This window comes from Globicephala melas, chromosome 4 (genome assembly GCF_963455315.2).
Source record: "Globicephala melas chromosome 4, mGloMel1.2, whole genome shotgun sequence".
In the NCBI taxonomy this organism is placed as follows: domain Eukaryota; kingdom Metazoa; phylum Chordata; class Mammalia; order Artiodactyla; family Delphinidae; genus Globicephala; species Globicephala melas.
The window spans coordinates 129,659,215-129,674,720 of record NC_083317.1 but is presented as its reverse complement, the minus strand read 5'-3'; the positions used below and the strand labels follow the sequence as shown (position 1 = coordinate 129,674,720).

The 15,506-nt window shown below is 48.3% G+C and overlaps 1 protein-coding gene across 2 annotated transcripts in view; it reads left to right on the top strand.

Annotated features, from left to right (window-relative positions):
• Positions 1-15,506, top strand: part of EPHB1 (EPH receptor B1) — a 428,052-nt gene that overhangs the window by 343,917 nt on the left and 68,629 nt on the right. For both annotated transcript variants that reach the window (XM_030873427.2, XM_060298586.1), the window contains exons 8-9: positions 2,772-2,880; positions 3,695-3,759. In XM_030873427.2, the coding sequence (XP_030729287.2) occupies positions 2,772-2,880; positions 3,695-3,759 (174 nt within the window). The remainder of the gene's footprint in view (positions 1-2,771; positions 2,881-3,694; positions 3,760-15,506) is intronic.

The window sequence follows — 15,506 nt, the reverse complement described above, 5'->3', positions numbered from 1 at the left end:
CCAAATGATTTTATATAAAAATTATACTATCCATTTTCTTATGAAAAATTGTAAGAGAAGCCAATGCTGGTGGGCATCCTAGTGTGAGGACTCTGCCTTGAGCTGGGGGCTTTCCCCCCACTTCCCAGTGATCTGTACTTGGATGCTTTGATGTGAGCTGTCTGGCCTTTGTAGGATGAGAGTTTGCAGCCAGCTCTGAGTTTATTTTAGGTGAGTTTTGGTTCATAATTTGAGGATAGTGAGCTAGGGTAGAAAGGTGAGCCACTTTATCCAGATGAATAATACTGCTGGTATGAAAGAACACAGGCTGTCTTCGGTTCCTTAAGGATTCTGTTCCCCTCTTTGCACCTCACTTACCATCTAGATTTATGGGCACTTTGGCATCAGGAGGTACACAGGATTAAAAGCCCAAACTCAAAATGCTCTGAGTACTGGTCTCTTGGCAGTTCTGCTAGACAAATCAAGAAGTAAAAATTTCTCCCAAGAAGGCTATTCCTTTTACATTTGGCAGTTAAGTTTTGTAAACCCAACAGAGGTTGGATGTAGGAGAGTTCTGGTAAGTGGCCAAATTCGAGAGTATTTATCGTAATGACTGAGGTTCACACATCGGTAGTAATTATGTTCACTGAGGCTTCAGGCCTCCCTGCAGCACAAAGGTGAGTCTGAAGGTTGTCAGTGATAGGGTCACTGGGGCGGGCAGGACCTGTGGGATCCCGCCCAGGGTCAGTGACCCTGCTTTGGGCAGATGATGTCCACGTGGGGCAGAGCCGCTGTGGTCCTGGCTGCTCTTAGCTACAGCCTGCTAACTTTTTACTTGCTCACCTCATTTTTTTTTTTTAAACCCATTTATACAGCAGGGTATCTACATGTTTACCACGTATTCTGGGTGATTCTTATGCACCCCAGTGTTTGAGAACCATCCTTCAACTCTGTGCGTGGCGAAGGAGACTTCTAAACCCAAAGATATTGGTTCTCGAAGCCTCTGACTCTCTAGAAATTTGTGGGAAAGGGTGAAGATCACATGGCTTAGGAATTTTTTAATTAACATGAATTTTATTTTATTTTTTGCCAAATTATTTTTTCTTTAAACACACATATTACAAAAAGCTCGCAGCAGAGGGAAACTGAAATTCTACCTTCAGTCTTTTAAATTGATTTCTAGAGAGTGGGAGACTTCAAGAACAACATCCTTGTCTTTTTTTTTTTTTTTTTTTTTAGGGTACGCAGGCCTCTCACTGTTATGGCCTCTCCCATTGTGGAGCACAGGCTCCGGACGCGCAGGCCCAGCGGCCATGGCTCACGGGCCCAGCCGCTCCGCAGCATGTGGGATCTTCCCAGACCAGGGCACGAACCCGTGTCCCCTGCATCGGCAGGCAGACTCTCAACCACTGAGCCACCAGGGAAGCCCCATCCTTGTCTTTTGAAATCTCATCCTCCACCCGCAGAGTTGAAGCATGGTTCCCAAACGTCAGGGTTCATAAGAACCACCTGGAGTGCTTGGTAAACACGCAGATACCCTGCCTTTCACTCACAGGTTCTGATTCAGTAGGTCTGAGGGGCCTGGAAATAGGTCTAACAGTCGAGCTCGGGTGATTCTGATGCAGGGCCTGAGAACCTCACTTCAAGAGGAATTATTGTTAGGGGGGCCAGATAAAATACAGGATGGTCAGGTAAATGTTGTGAATTTCAGATAAACAACAAATAATGTTTTAGTCTAAGTATCTCCCATGTAATATTTGGGTCATACTTAGACTAAAACATTATTTGTTGTTTATCTGAAATTCACATTTAACCGGCCAGCGCATACTTTTATTCACTATATCCGCCTACCCTACTTGTAATAGCACATACTTAGCTTGACCTCCGTCTGCCTCAGTCCCGAACATTCGATAATGGCTCCTTGACACCAAGTGAGAGAATAACCACAATAATAATAACAGCCCACTGGGCCAAGTGGTCTATATGGATTAAGGAAAAGAGAATTCATATTAAGGACATCTGTGATAGATCACACACTGTGAAATATGTCACATGATCTGATTAAAAAATTTATTTTAACAGATAAGAAGTCTGAGGGTCAGAGAGGCTAAATGCTTTGTCCGAGATCACCAAGCTTCCCCGTGGTAAAGCCAGGGTTTGGGCGAGCTCTGTCTGTCTCTGTGACTGGCAGGCAACCGCTCCCCCGCGTGATACAGCCTGGTTCTAACACCAGCGGAAGCCTGGACCCATTCTCTTGAGTGTGAGCTTGAGAGTGTTGGGCTGTTTTATTGGCATTTCCTCCATCCTCTGCAGTACTGGGTGCGGTGCTGGCTGGCTGCAGATACTCTTAAATCTCTGCTCAGCGAAGCTGTTGACTGGGCTGCATCTCAGTGACTTTGTGTTTTAGAAGGTACTTCAGCAGTGCTTCCCATTCCCCCCATTAGACGTACCCTTAAGGTGGCTGACAGATCTTTGAGAGACCTTCCAAATGAGGGCGTGTAGATCGGAGTCACCTCTGCTCTGGGACCAGTGTCATCAATTTAGTTCTGAGGTCCTCTGTCACTGCTGGTTTGCCTTTATTGTTGACACTGTGATTTGGTTTTCGTTGTTTTTGTTTATTTGGGATAAAGATTACTCTTGGTTTGGGTCAGGCTTACAGCTCTGAAGCATAGAACCTATCTATCTATCTATCTATCTATCTATCTATCATCTCATGTCTTTGTTGTCATCACTGAGTACCAGCCCTATGCAAAGGGCATACAGGAAGCTTCTAATGCCTCTTTCTCACCTAGACGACTACAAGTCTGAGCTGCGTGAGCAGCTGCCCCTGATCGCTGGCTCGGCGGCAGCTGGGGTCGTGTTCGTCGTGTCCTTGGTGGCCATCTCCATCGTCTGCAGCAGGTAGGCCCCCCGCTCCTGCCCCCACCTGCTCTCCTTAGACCCAGGAAGCCCCGCTTGTGGACCCCTCCCATGCAGACTGGACAGGGCCAAACTCACCACAGTCATCAACCCATCTCCATCCACAGGCAGCCTAGAATTCTCCAGATTATTTATTTTCTCTGTGCCTGGGATAAAATCTTCTGTTAAGAGCTGGGCCAGCCTCTGAGCATTCATCCTCAAACCTCATTTTAGCCAAGACGTTTAGCCCACCTACACACACGGTTTTCCTGGAGTGACAGTTACAAAATTGCACTTGACCCACTGGAGCATCACACCGTGTGCAGCAGCCCATCCTCTGGCTACAGAGCTATAGGGCCCTCAGCACAGGGCACAGTGGGGCAGTAGGGGAGCCAAGGAGGAAACGAGGAGCTCTGTGTCCTTCAGGAGGGCAGGCCCCGAAGGCCTTGTGAATTTTTAATACTGTTGCTGCTGCCTTGGGTGGTTAGCCCAGATTCAGCTGGCCCCTCCCGAGAAGTTCTGCAGTGCGGCCAGAGTGCTAATAGGCGTCATCCAGAGCCTCTGCACCAAGCTCTGATGGAGACGCACAGCCCTGCCTGGCCTCTGACAGACGTTGACTTGAAAGACCTCCACCCAGCTGCCCAAGGTGGTGGTCAAGCCAGAATGCTGGCCACGACAGGAGCTCCACTTAAAGTGAGAGTTGCAGTACCCAATCCCACGAGACGCCTGGGTGAGCCCCCATCAGGACAGGAGGCCCGGGAGCAGGGTGGTCGGGGTGCACCCCAGCTGAGAGCGCTCCTCTCCCTTGTGTCCACAGGAAACGGGCTTACAGCAAAGAAGCTGTGTACAGTGATAAGCTCCAGCATTACAGCACAGGCCGAGGTGAGTAGAAAGTAGACACCTACCACCTGAGCCCCGGAAAACCACTGAGTCGAACAGGCGAGTGCTTGGAGGGCTCCTTATAGCCAGACTGGCCGGTCCCAATCACAAGCCCCCTCCTGGCCCCCAGCGCCCAGCGGCTGGGTCCCCAGGGACTGAGGCTGCCCACCCCATCTGTGTCCACCCTTCATGGGCACTCATTGGATGCCTGGTGGGTAGATTATCTTCTGCATTGACAAGCCCATAGAGGACATGGGATGCAGGGAGAAGATTGGGTTTAGCAAGCCAGTGAATCCTGAAATCAGACCCAGTGGGAAAAGACAGAGGGTTCTCTATTAACATCTTCTGCCTTATCTTATCCAATGGAGCGGCTGGGGAATGTGTTAACCAAATTCACAGGTAAGTCAGAGAACACGAATGTAAGGAATTAAAAAGATAGCAGAGCCCAAGAGGCCAAAGTGTTGGGATATCTCCCAAGTGTTTTATTTTAAGCAGTGCGTTTAAAAGTTTTTCTCACTCATTATCTACTCTCTTTTTTTCAAAACCTAAATGTAATATTTTATAACTAAAATTTCCCCTCGCCAGCGTGCAACGTAAAGGCCTGTGTCAGGATTATTCTTTGATCTGTGTAATGACAACGTTGCAGGATCTGCACAGGTCCCACTCAGTCCAGAAAGCAGAACGCTTAGATCTTTACAGCAGACAAGCTCTGATTCTAAATAACTCCTTTTGAATTCCACGGACTCCCTCAGAAACCTGCCCCAGCACTGTGTGCTGTGCACTCTCTGTCCCAGGCTTCCGCCGTGAGCTGCATCTCACCTGAGTCCTGCTGGGCAGTGAGCATGCAAAACAGGCTCCGTCTACACACATCCTAAGCTGGCTTTCACTGGGCGGTTCTGGGAGTGGAAATGGGCTCCAACGCAAAAGTTTTCACCTGAGGTCACCCAAGGCAGGAGAGTGATGCCAGGTTGCTCCCATGGCAGCTTCACTGCAGAGGGGCTCGTGTTCGGGCGTGGCCAAGGTCAATGCTGGCTGGAGCTGCACAAAGGCCACTCTGTAGATATGGCTTTGTTTCCCGGGGGGCTTTCAATCCAAGAACAAGAACCTGCCAAGGGTCTGTAGAGGACCAAACCCCTGGCAGCTGGGCTGCTGTTCCACAGTCATGGCTGGGAGAGGTCTGTGGGCTGGGCACCGGCTGAGGCTCCCACGGTGGTCCAGGCAGCCCCCATGATCAGGAGCACAAATGGGGAGTGAGGGATTGGGAGAGCAGCCCCCTTCTAAGGCGATAGGCACAGCTCCTGCAACATTCAGAGTCCCATTTACCCCTCTTTCTTTCCCCCAGCAGGCCAGTTGGGCCTCCATTTTAACCAGACATTACCGGTTTTAGAGGGGAAACTAGAATGTGTTCTCTCTCCTTTCCTCACATTCTGACTCTGCACCTCACGGCAAAATCTACAGATGATTTTTCTTATAGTAACCGGGGCATTTCCCTTCCAGGAAGGGCCTTACCTTCCTAAGAACAGAGACTTTGATTTATCTGTGATTCTTAAGTGAAGGTGCCCCCTTCCAGGGTGCCTCAGAATTACCTGGAGGGCTTTCTCCACTGCCCTGCCTCCCTGCCTCTGCCTCTCGGGATTCTGACATCGCCCCGCCTCCCTGCTCTGAGCTGACTCCTGGCCATGTTGAGAGCCACTATAAAGTCTATTTCAGATTTGGCATCCTTTGAACTCTGGATGAAACATTTAAAGATGGCCATGTGGGCTTGAAAGCAGAGGACACAAAATTGGGTTCAAAAGGAAGAGTGCCATTTTGAAGACTAGAGACGCCCAAAGGTGAGAATGTCCCTTTTTAAAGGCATGTAAGTTAAGCCTTGTCACCACCCCTTAGTCGGGGTACAGAAAGTCCCTAAGCATCAAGCTGGGGTGCATCTTGCTGCCTTTTTGGGCACTTCAACCTCAGACCTGACCATTCTGCTCTGAAGTGGCCAGCTTGGCTGGGCCGCCACATGGCACCCACGTGCACAGAGGTCTGCTCCCAAAGTGCTCACAGCCCGCTTCTGGGGAACTCTGTCCCCTCTAAGACCAACAGAAGGAGGCTTCCCTGGTTCTCAGGGTCCACAGAAAACCCACCACCCAGTCTGCAGTAGCAGAGGCCTTGCTGCAACCAGTGAGGGTGGGACCCGGGAACGCAGAGTTCTTCACGGACCAGAGTTCACTCCCTCCTTGGCCTTAGAAGTCTGTCTTCTTTTAAAATCCATTCTCCTTTTCATAAATGCTCTTTCCTCCTATTCATAACTGTTCTCTTTTTATCCAGTCCCCGAAACCTGGCTCCTCTTTGCACTCTGGTTCTCTAAACTCATAGCCTCATGCTTTGAGCTGCATTAGTGCATTTTCTCCCACGGACATCCATCATTCTGACTAAAGCTATTACTGTTGGAGAATGACAGTCTAAGAGCTGTGGAGCTGGGAGAAAACTCAGCACACATATAGCAGAAGAGGAAACTCAAGGCTCTGGTGGAGAATAGGCCTGGCCCGAGACGGGGGAGTGTAGGAGTAATTAGTTATGGAAAGCCTACTCCGTGCATTGGGAACTTTATTCTGGAGGCTTGTGTCAATCCCTCTGACTCTGATAACCACTCTAGGTGGCAGACATTAATGACATGACTTTGCCTGGTCTCACCACTCATGGGTGGCCAAGGTGGACTGCACACCCTCTAAACCTGGCTGCAGAGCCCATGATCTTACCATATTGCAGAGGCGCAAGGTGGCTGGAGGTCAGAAGCAAGTCAAAATGGGGTGAGGACTAATCTCAGAAGCCCTGCTTGGTGGTTTGTTGGTCCTCTCTCTGGCTCCCACTGCAGGAGGCAGAAAGGTGGACGCACCTGATGTGAATGTGTGCACATAACCATTCCTGGGCCATCCACATGCATGTACCTCACTGTGGGGTATGGATGGTAACCCGGACATCTAAGTGCTTCCTGCCCTGAGAGGGACAGAAAACCTGCAGCAGTTCCCCAGCCTCACTCATCAGTACCCGAGAGGGCCCCTGCCTTTCTTCCCCGCAGGCAGGGAGGGCATAGGGCCACATACAGAGGTCAGCGGCCCCTGCCCTCCCAGACCTACCTTTCAAGCTGATGCAAAGGCTGAAGGAGACATAACAGAAGTGTTGGCAAACATAATACCTTCTCTAGTCCGTGAAGCCCTGGCAGATCTGGTCAATTTGAGAATGCCAAGTGCTCCCTAAGGCACTGGCTTACATCCCCGCTCTGAGCCTGCAGCACAGAGAACAGACTTGTAAGGGGGGATTTGATTTGGGTGAAAGAGACTAGAGGGAAGGCAGGCAGGGAAGTGAAAGTGCATGGATGCTGGACTGAAGAGCCTGGGAACCTGTGGTTCATGTTCAAGGGTGGGTGGGAGTGTGGGCTTCCCATGTCAGGGAAGAGGCAGACAGACAGAGTGTTCTCGTGGTTTCCGTGGGCCAGTCCGCAGAAGGTGCTGGCTGCCTAAAAATTGCCTGGATGGGATAATCGAGGTGGGCTAGGGTAGGCTGGGTAATCTATCTTTAGAAAACTTCCAGCTGATGCTACATTTTGGAAGTGTTACCAGGTACTTATGGGGCTTGGATGGACAACTATACACTCGATGGTGATTGACACTGCACTGATTTCTGAGATGGATGGAGTGTGCAGGGGTGGGGAGAGAAGAAGGTAAGGGCTTGGTAAGGGGTCAAGGGCTTTCAGAAAGCAACCCTAACAGAATCATCTCCTTGTTACAGGCAACTGCAGATATAATCACCGAGCTACTTTTGTTAAGCTTTGAGAAAAGCAAAAACAGATAAGATATGTGTCTAAAGACCATAAGACTGGCAAACACACTAATTTTCACACAGGACAAGAGGACAGAACACAGGGACCACAGAACAGGAGGGTGAGCTTGATCCCTGCCAAATGCTCCAGAGACTGGGAAGCAGATGGGTCCTAAAACTAAATCATTGGGAACGAACACAGGATTGTTAAGAAAAGTTAAGGGGACCTCATCTCATTTACTAGGGTTACACATTTAGTAAATTCAAGAGGAATGGTATACGTAGTGGCTTTTTATTTTGGCAAAAATATTTTATGATCTCCCATGGGAAAGCATTGTAAAGTGGGTACAGAGCTGGTCAGCATACGAAAAGATAGTGGGTTAGTGAGTCTGTCAGCCAGGAAGGAAGTCACCAGTTTTATTCTAGTTCTCGTCCAATTCAATCTCTTGTTCGTTTGATTGTTTTTTAAATTCATGAGTCAGGTGCAAGCCTAGGGATGCCTATCAAGTCTGTAGGTAACAGTCGGGTGGCTCAAGGAACTCCACAGAAGACAGAATCAAAATTCAGAACTATACAACAGCTTTGAACGCTAATTTGAAATCTGCAAGACAAAATGTTAGAGGGATAAATCTAGAAGCTAGTGTTGGTTAAAACAAAAATAAAGCACTACAAAAAGGAGGAGACCTGACTTGCTATCTGTTTGTATGGAAAAGTTTCAGTACTTAGTTGATCACATGCCTAATAGGAGTGAGAAAAAGCTAATAAAAAAGGCTAAGCACTGTTACTAATGCAGAATAATACTATTAAAAGCCTCCAATTTGAGCACTTACTATGTTGAGCACAGTAACTTTAAATTAACTAATTTCAGCCTCATAACCGTCCCATGAGGTAGATTTGGCATGTGAAGAAACAGAGCCTCAGAGAAGTCAAGTAGCCTGTCCAGAGTTTTATGACTCTGTGGTCACAATTAAAGTTGGGATCAGAGGAGGTGATACACAGAAATGCTGTCCTCTGTGCTGGTGAGAACACATCTAGAAGGACGTTCTTGGTTCTGGGGACCCCATGTGTCAAGAAGGACTTTGTCAACAAAGCAGCTGACCCATGGAGGGTGCCAAGTCCTGACCTGTCACCTCAGAGACACCAACCGATTTGGTGCTGGAGAAGTGCAGGCAGGAACCTGGGGGTCAAAAGCATGACACTATCACAGCAAAAGAAAGGTGATACTGTTGTGCTCTGTTGTGTTAAATGGAACCATCGGTGAGAGATCCAAGTAGGCAGACTTTGATTCAATATATGAACAGCCCCCCCAAACTGGAAGTGTACACACAGAGCCAGGCTGCTTTGTGGGGAGGGAGGTAAGCTCTCTGGTCTTGCAGAGACAGATATCAGTAAAGGCTGCTGTAGAGGATGTTGTAGAGAGGATTCCTGCTTTAGGTAGGACACTGGACTTGATTCGACCCAAGATTCTGCACCCAGCTTTCTTGACTCTGGGTGGGAGGGACGTATCTGAACCGTTCAGGACACAGCATCCAGCGCACTGGAAATCGCCTTTGGACACCAGGGTGAAGGTCAGGTGTAGCTGGAGGAGGGACACAGACCATGGATATTTTGGCTGCCTCTCCTGAAGCTAACAGGAGCATTAGCACCTGAACATGAGTAAATGAGGGCCTATGGGAAGAGGAGGAAAGGCCCCCAGGTGCAAAAGGTGGCTGAGTGTTCAGTGAGTGTTTATTAAATGTCAAATAAATTTAACGAGCTAGCTTCACCCATTTGTCTGCTGCTGGCTCAAAGCCAGAGCCTCTAGAAACCAGGGTAACCCTTTGAGTCCCCAGCTCCTGGGCTGTTGCCCTCAGGTTCCTGGCAGGACTTCAGTGGCCCAGAGACAGTGGGCCTTGCCTGGAAGGACCTGCCTGTCCTGGTCATTGATACCCAAGAAGCAGGGAGATGTTTTTTTCCTGAAACTATTTTTCCTGAAATACCTTCCTCAATAGCAAGTAGCCTGTGGTCCACTTTCCTTCTCTTGGAGACACATATTAGGCAATAACTGTGGTTTTAAGAACAAATCTTGAAATGTGGTGAAACCCCCAAACAGAAGGTGGAAGGAAGAGCTTCCTCAGATTCGGTGCTTTTCCACCAGCCTTGTTGCCCACCCTGGGGCTCCCTCTCTTGGATTCTCCCTCTAGCCTTGGCTGGACACCCATGACCTCCACTCTTTCAGGGAAAAAGACAACCACCCATCATCCTGGTCTTGACCCCAAGCAGGCGGAGCAAAGTGTTTCTAGTGTCCATCAACCTTTCCTGGTAGATTTGCTCTGAGAAACTACCCGTCCTCAGCCTTTCACATCAACAGCTTCAACTGTGTGAAGCTCTGGGTAACTCATGTGTCCACCACATCCACCACTCCACATCCAGCCTTTCAGCTCTGTTTCCATTCTGAGTTTTCTGACTGACTTCTAGGCCTTGCATATTTCATCCATGCATTCAAAGTCTAAAGCCACGTGTGCAAACTTCCCTAACAATAGGGTTTCCTTCCCAAAGTCCATCACCTGGTTAATAGGACCACTTGATTCTGGAAGCCTTGGCATTGATTCACATTCTTCTGGTCCTTCCTTCCTTCCTCATCTTTAATTGCTCACCAAGTGCTGTCAGTTATTCCTTTGAAATTTCTTTTGCCTCTTCTGCTGTTGTCATTGCGATGCTCTGCTTAAAAACTGTTATCTTGTACCGTAATTACAGCAGCAACCTCAGAGCTGTTTTCTCAGCCTCCAGCCCCTTCCCCGCAACAATGCAAGGGAATGCTGCGGGCTGTCAGCAAAGTGAACTCCCTGATGCCTTGCTCTCAGTACATCCCTTCCCTGCTGCTGGTACAGTTGTCAGCTCTGTGTGTCCAATGGCAGCAATCCAGATGCCTTTGATGGTAGTCAAGGCCCTCCCACTAGTGCATGAACACTGTTCCGCCTCAGACACCCCCTTCCTTCCACACTCAAGCTGACCACACTGTCCCTGCTCACGCAATGGCAGGTCTCTCTCTGAGCTGTGCCTCATGACACTTCAAGCTTCTCCTTCTTCAGTGAAGGACCACATGACCTGTCCTTCTAGAACTCTGACCTTGAAGGCTAGCATCCACAGTCCTCCCCCTTCTCTGGTTTCTGCAGCACTTACAGCTTGTTTCCGGGTGTGGGATCCTGATTTTAGACTCTCTGGCACTGCTCCCCAGTTTGTTCACATCTCAGTGACCTGAGAACTCCACGAGCTCTGTTTTCCCTGTAGATCCCACAGTCCCTGGCACAGGGCTAGTTGGGTGTCTGGTCAGCATTGAGAAAAAGAGGGGCGATCAACGTTCTGAGGCAGAGGACTGGACGAGGTCCCTCCCAGGAACCGGAGTTTACGTGCAGATCCCTAAACAGCTTCCCTCTTGTGCTTAGATATCTGGACCAAATTTAGGTGAGTCATGAATATGACAAAGTCTGCCTTGGATCCAGAATGGGGAATGAGGAGGCAGATGTTCCCCTTTCCTATGGCTGCATCAAACCTGCTGGGACACAAGATATCAACGACTGAAAACAACCTAATTTATGCACTAGCTTTCCGGACTCTACTGTGGGATTCTAGGAATCCTCCACTAGCAGGAGGGCACTGGGCTCTTCCTGGCACCCTGAAGCCTCCCTCATGGGACCCGCAAGCTGTCCGTGCTACTGATTTTGTCCTTTCTGAATGCGCAAGAGGGCTGAATGGCAGTATTCCATCTTCTTCTTCCACTTTTAATACCTAAATGTCACTTACTGTTTAGAACTGGCCCTTTACCAGCCCACGCTATCCTGCCCTGAGACCCTGGCAGTTGTAAACACGTCGAGCTGACTTTTTAGCTACACCCCACAATCTGCCAGCATCCCCCAAATTTATCCCAGCCTCTTCCCTTTTGAGAGCACACTAATCTCCTGCTACAGGATCTCCAACAATACTCAGGAGTTTCTTGTGCTTCAAGGACTGCTCCCTGCCATGCAGGAAGGCTCTGGATAATGGCAAAGTCATTTCTCCCCAAAGTTAATATCTTTAAAGCCTTGGTTCATGTTTGAGATTTTGCAGATCTCCTGGGACTATGGTCCTTTAAAGCTTTAACAGTCCAGGCTGTGACCCCACTCATAGCATAAATGGGTTTTGAGATCAAAGAATAAACATATCTGCAAATCAGATCTTTAATAGAGATTAGTAAACTAGAAGATCATAAAATTGAAGTTTTTCTTTTCTCTCTCTCGGCACCATCAACCAGTTTAGATCTGTACCTACCACTTTTGTGCCAAAGGTATGTAACCTATGTTAAAAATGATGAAAATAATCAGAAACTATAAGATATTATAAATATTAACACTAACAATCATATGAAGCATTGGACAGAGCATTATAAAACGTCTTACATTATAGAGCTATATTACGTCTGATATTATTGTAACTGCCATTAATAATATTTCCCCAACAGTCACCATCTGAGAATATTTTCTGAGCCCTGTCTCTAAACGTTTGGCTGTGCCCGACTCCACAGCTGACTCGAATTCCTTGTTCACTGTCTGGTGATTCATTGCACTAAATACCATTTCCCTGATAATTAAAAACTGCTCACTGGCAAGTGGGAGCAGAAACAGGCTGATGCAGGATTTATGCAGAAACACAGATGAGCCAAAAGACAAATGACCGGTTCTGCCTAGCTGAAGACATTTTACTTTTCCTCATCATCTTCTGGGACTAGAAAAATGTTAGCTGTGATGTGGGAACGAGGTCTGGAGAGATGTGTCATCCCGAGACGAGGTGGATGCCGGCAGAGCCATTAGTGCATGTGTTCCGCCAAAGCACTCTTCAGACTTAGGACCTAGGGACCCTGCCCACAGCCATTCCTAGACTGGCCCTATCTGACCCTCATCAGAGGAAAAGCACTGAGTTTGAACCGTTTGTTAGACTTCTGATTTCAGTTTTCCTTCTTCAGTCTAACAAAGGTATCCTCAATTGCAGGGAAAACAAGAACTGATTCCTACCCTGCATAGGTGCAGGATGCTCTAAATTGACATTGCATCACCAGGTCTAGGCTCCGTGCCACCTCCTCGGCTTCTTGTGAAAAGCTTCAATGATGACCAAAGCCTCTGCCTGGCCCAGAGCAGCAGCTGAGACATCGTGTGTGCTCACACATGCACATACTCATACACACGCACATTTGTACACTCACACACACTCACATACACACATACGCACTCACACACACACACTCCTTAATTCCACAAGCCCGTGCGGTAGCACAGCTGCCCGTGAATAAACCACACAGTGATTAGAATGTGAACTTTCTCCCATGCAGATGCCCTTGCTTGGACGCCACTGGCCTAAATGAATCCTGGCACCATCAAGAGATGAGCTCTACCTTCTGGGAATAGCTCCTTCCCAGAACTGATTGGGGCCAGTATCTGTGGAGCTCATTAACTCATAACCCTCTCTCATTCATCCTTACATATGTCTTTACTTGCAAACCATTCATTACAGCACATTCTAGATTATTTAATTAGTTTCCATGGAAGAGTTCCTGTAGGACAGCTTAGCATACATCGTTTAAAAGCCCTTGATCCAAAATAACAAGGTGGTATTTTTAAAGTAACTAATATAACCCTAAGAGGTTTACAGCCCCCCAATGCTCAGCTCCCATGCCCGCACCCCCCCCCCGCTTCCTCTTCCTACCTCCCCAAACACTTCCTAGAACAATTTACTGATAATAATCACGAGCATATCAGCTTGTGAGCCCTCCTTGTACATCAGGCACCGTGTTAGGCATATCACTTGCAACATGGTCCTTAATATCACAGCAGCCCCAGGAGGAAGGTGTTCCCTCCTCCGTCAGCAGAGGAAAACGACGTTATAAGAGATGTATGTGGTCTTGGCTCAGAATGCCCAGCTATTGAGAGGCTTTGGTGTTGTGACCTCACCTCTAGATCCCAGCTTCTGGGCTCTGAGCCTTCTCTCATTTCAGCCCAGAACTGGGAAGAAGTCACAGGTTGTTGACACTGGCCTGCTGCCCCTGTGGCATTTTGAGTGGGTCTTTTGTGGTGACCTCGTCTCCTGAGCTCACCCCTCCAGCGCACACTAGCCAGCTTCCACCTGAAGCATCTGTGTTTCTTCACCTAAGCGCCTCTCAGGCCCTGGAGTCTCCCCGCCCACCTGCCCAGCAGGGCAGCCAGCCCTCAACCAATGACTGATGGGAGTCCTGTGGAGCTTCGCCAGCTCCCTCCACCCTAGGGTGGGCCAACTCTGAAGCATATGGTCTCAGAGATTCCTAGGGGCTGGGGAGTTAAGCCTGTGTCAGTTACTCACAGTCCCAAAGCAGTAAGTGCCTTGAGAGCACACCTTTCATAGGCTGCCTTCCTTTCCTACCTACCTGTCACACTTGTCTGCGGCTACTTCTTCGGATCACCTCCCAGATGAGCCACTTGCTTTCAAAACCTTGTCTCAAGTTGTTGCTTCTGGAGAAACCCAAAGTGAGACTGCCTGTAGATACTGGTCTCGGTTGTTAGACTTTCTATGTGGTTTCAATCCTTCCTGCACTTCACTTGTTCTCCACACCAAAGGAGAAAGGGATGAACCTCCAATTCTGTTTTCCCCTTTGTCCACTGTTATTAAAGTAAACTCTCCCTCTCTCTCTCTCTCTCTCTCTCTCTCCCCCTCTCTCCCTCCCTCCATCCCCCCAGGGATCAGAACATTCTATTATAAAGATGAGGATTTGCTTTGTCCAAAGTTCAATCAGCAGATTCCAAAGTCAATGTTGTCATCCCCAAGTTTTCAAAGAGCATTCTAGAGTGACGTCGACCACCCTAAAGCAAGCCACCTAGCGTGCTTGGAGTGCTTTCATTTCATGACTGGGAATAACCCAGCTTTCAAAAGAAGCAATTCCTCTGGTCAGAGCACCTGGTTCTCTTTGGCTTTCAAAACATATCCCCCTTTAATTGTTTGCTGCATCTTCCTCCTCCCTCTGGATTGTATTCTGGCCTGAACTGGTGATCAGGGCAACATTAATCTGGGGGATCTGTAGAGTCACCAGAAGTTTTTTGGATGAAAGATGTCAAAATTAGACCACGCGCTCAGGGCTGGGACTCACTGAGAAGAAGCCACGGTGGCCGGGTGGGAAGTGTGCGCTGAGAGGAGCTCAGCTCGGGGAACCTGAGATCCAGCCTCCACCGCGGGCACGGCACTTGGGCTTTTGCACACCTGCCTGCCCTGCTGACCTGACTCTTCCACGAACCAGACAGCAGCGACGGGCAGGGAAAATGGCTGCTCTTCCCAAGAATGCGATGCCAGACCGTGCTGAGCAGCTTTCGAAGCTCAGCTCCCACTACATCACCGCCAGGAAAACCATCTCCATTCTTGCCTAATGACACATCCAACACGGTGAAAAACGACATTGTGATGAATCCATTTGTTTTTGGATTCCACTTCCTTTCTTTTGTTCCCTCTCCTCCACTTTTTGAATGTATATTTTCTGCAATGACGATTCTCTATTTTGTCCCCGTGCACACCTATTTATCTTGCCACTGTAAACATCAGTGACAAAGTCCATATTCCTTTATGTATTTTTCATTCACCATTTTATTCACTTTTCATACTTCACTGTGTCTGAGGGCATGGGGGTTCAATCACCATTTTTCTTTCATTCCACCTCATTTTTTTTCTATGTAGACTTTGCTCTTTCCTCTCCCAGTGTTTTCTATGCTTTTCTCTTCCCATTTTCTCTTCTGGTATACTGGCTTAGCACTCCTATCTTGAGGTTTTTCTAATAGCAATTTCTTTCTTTTTTTTTTTTTAAATCCATCCTCATCCCTCTTCCAGCCCTGGACACAGCCGTCAGTTATAACCTTAATGGTGGCCTCCACTCAGGAAAGTTGTCAAGTTGATAATATTGATATCTGCCCTACCATTTT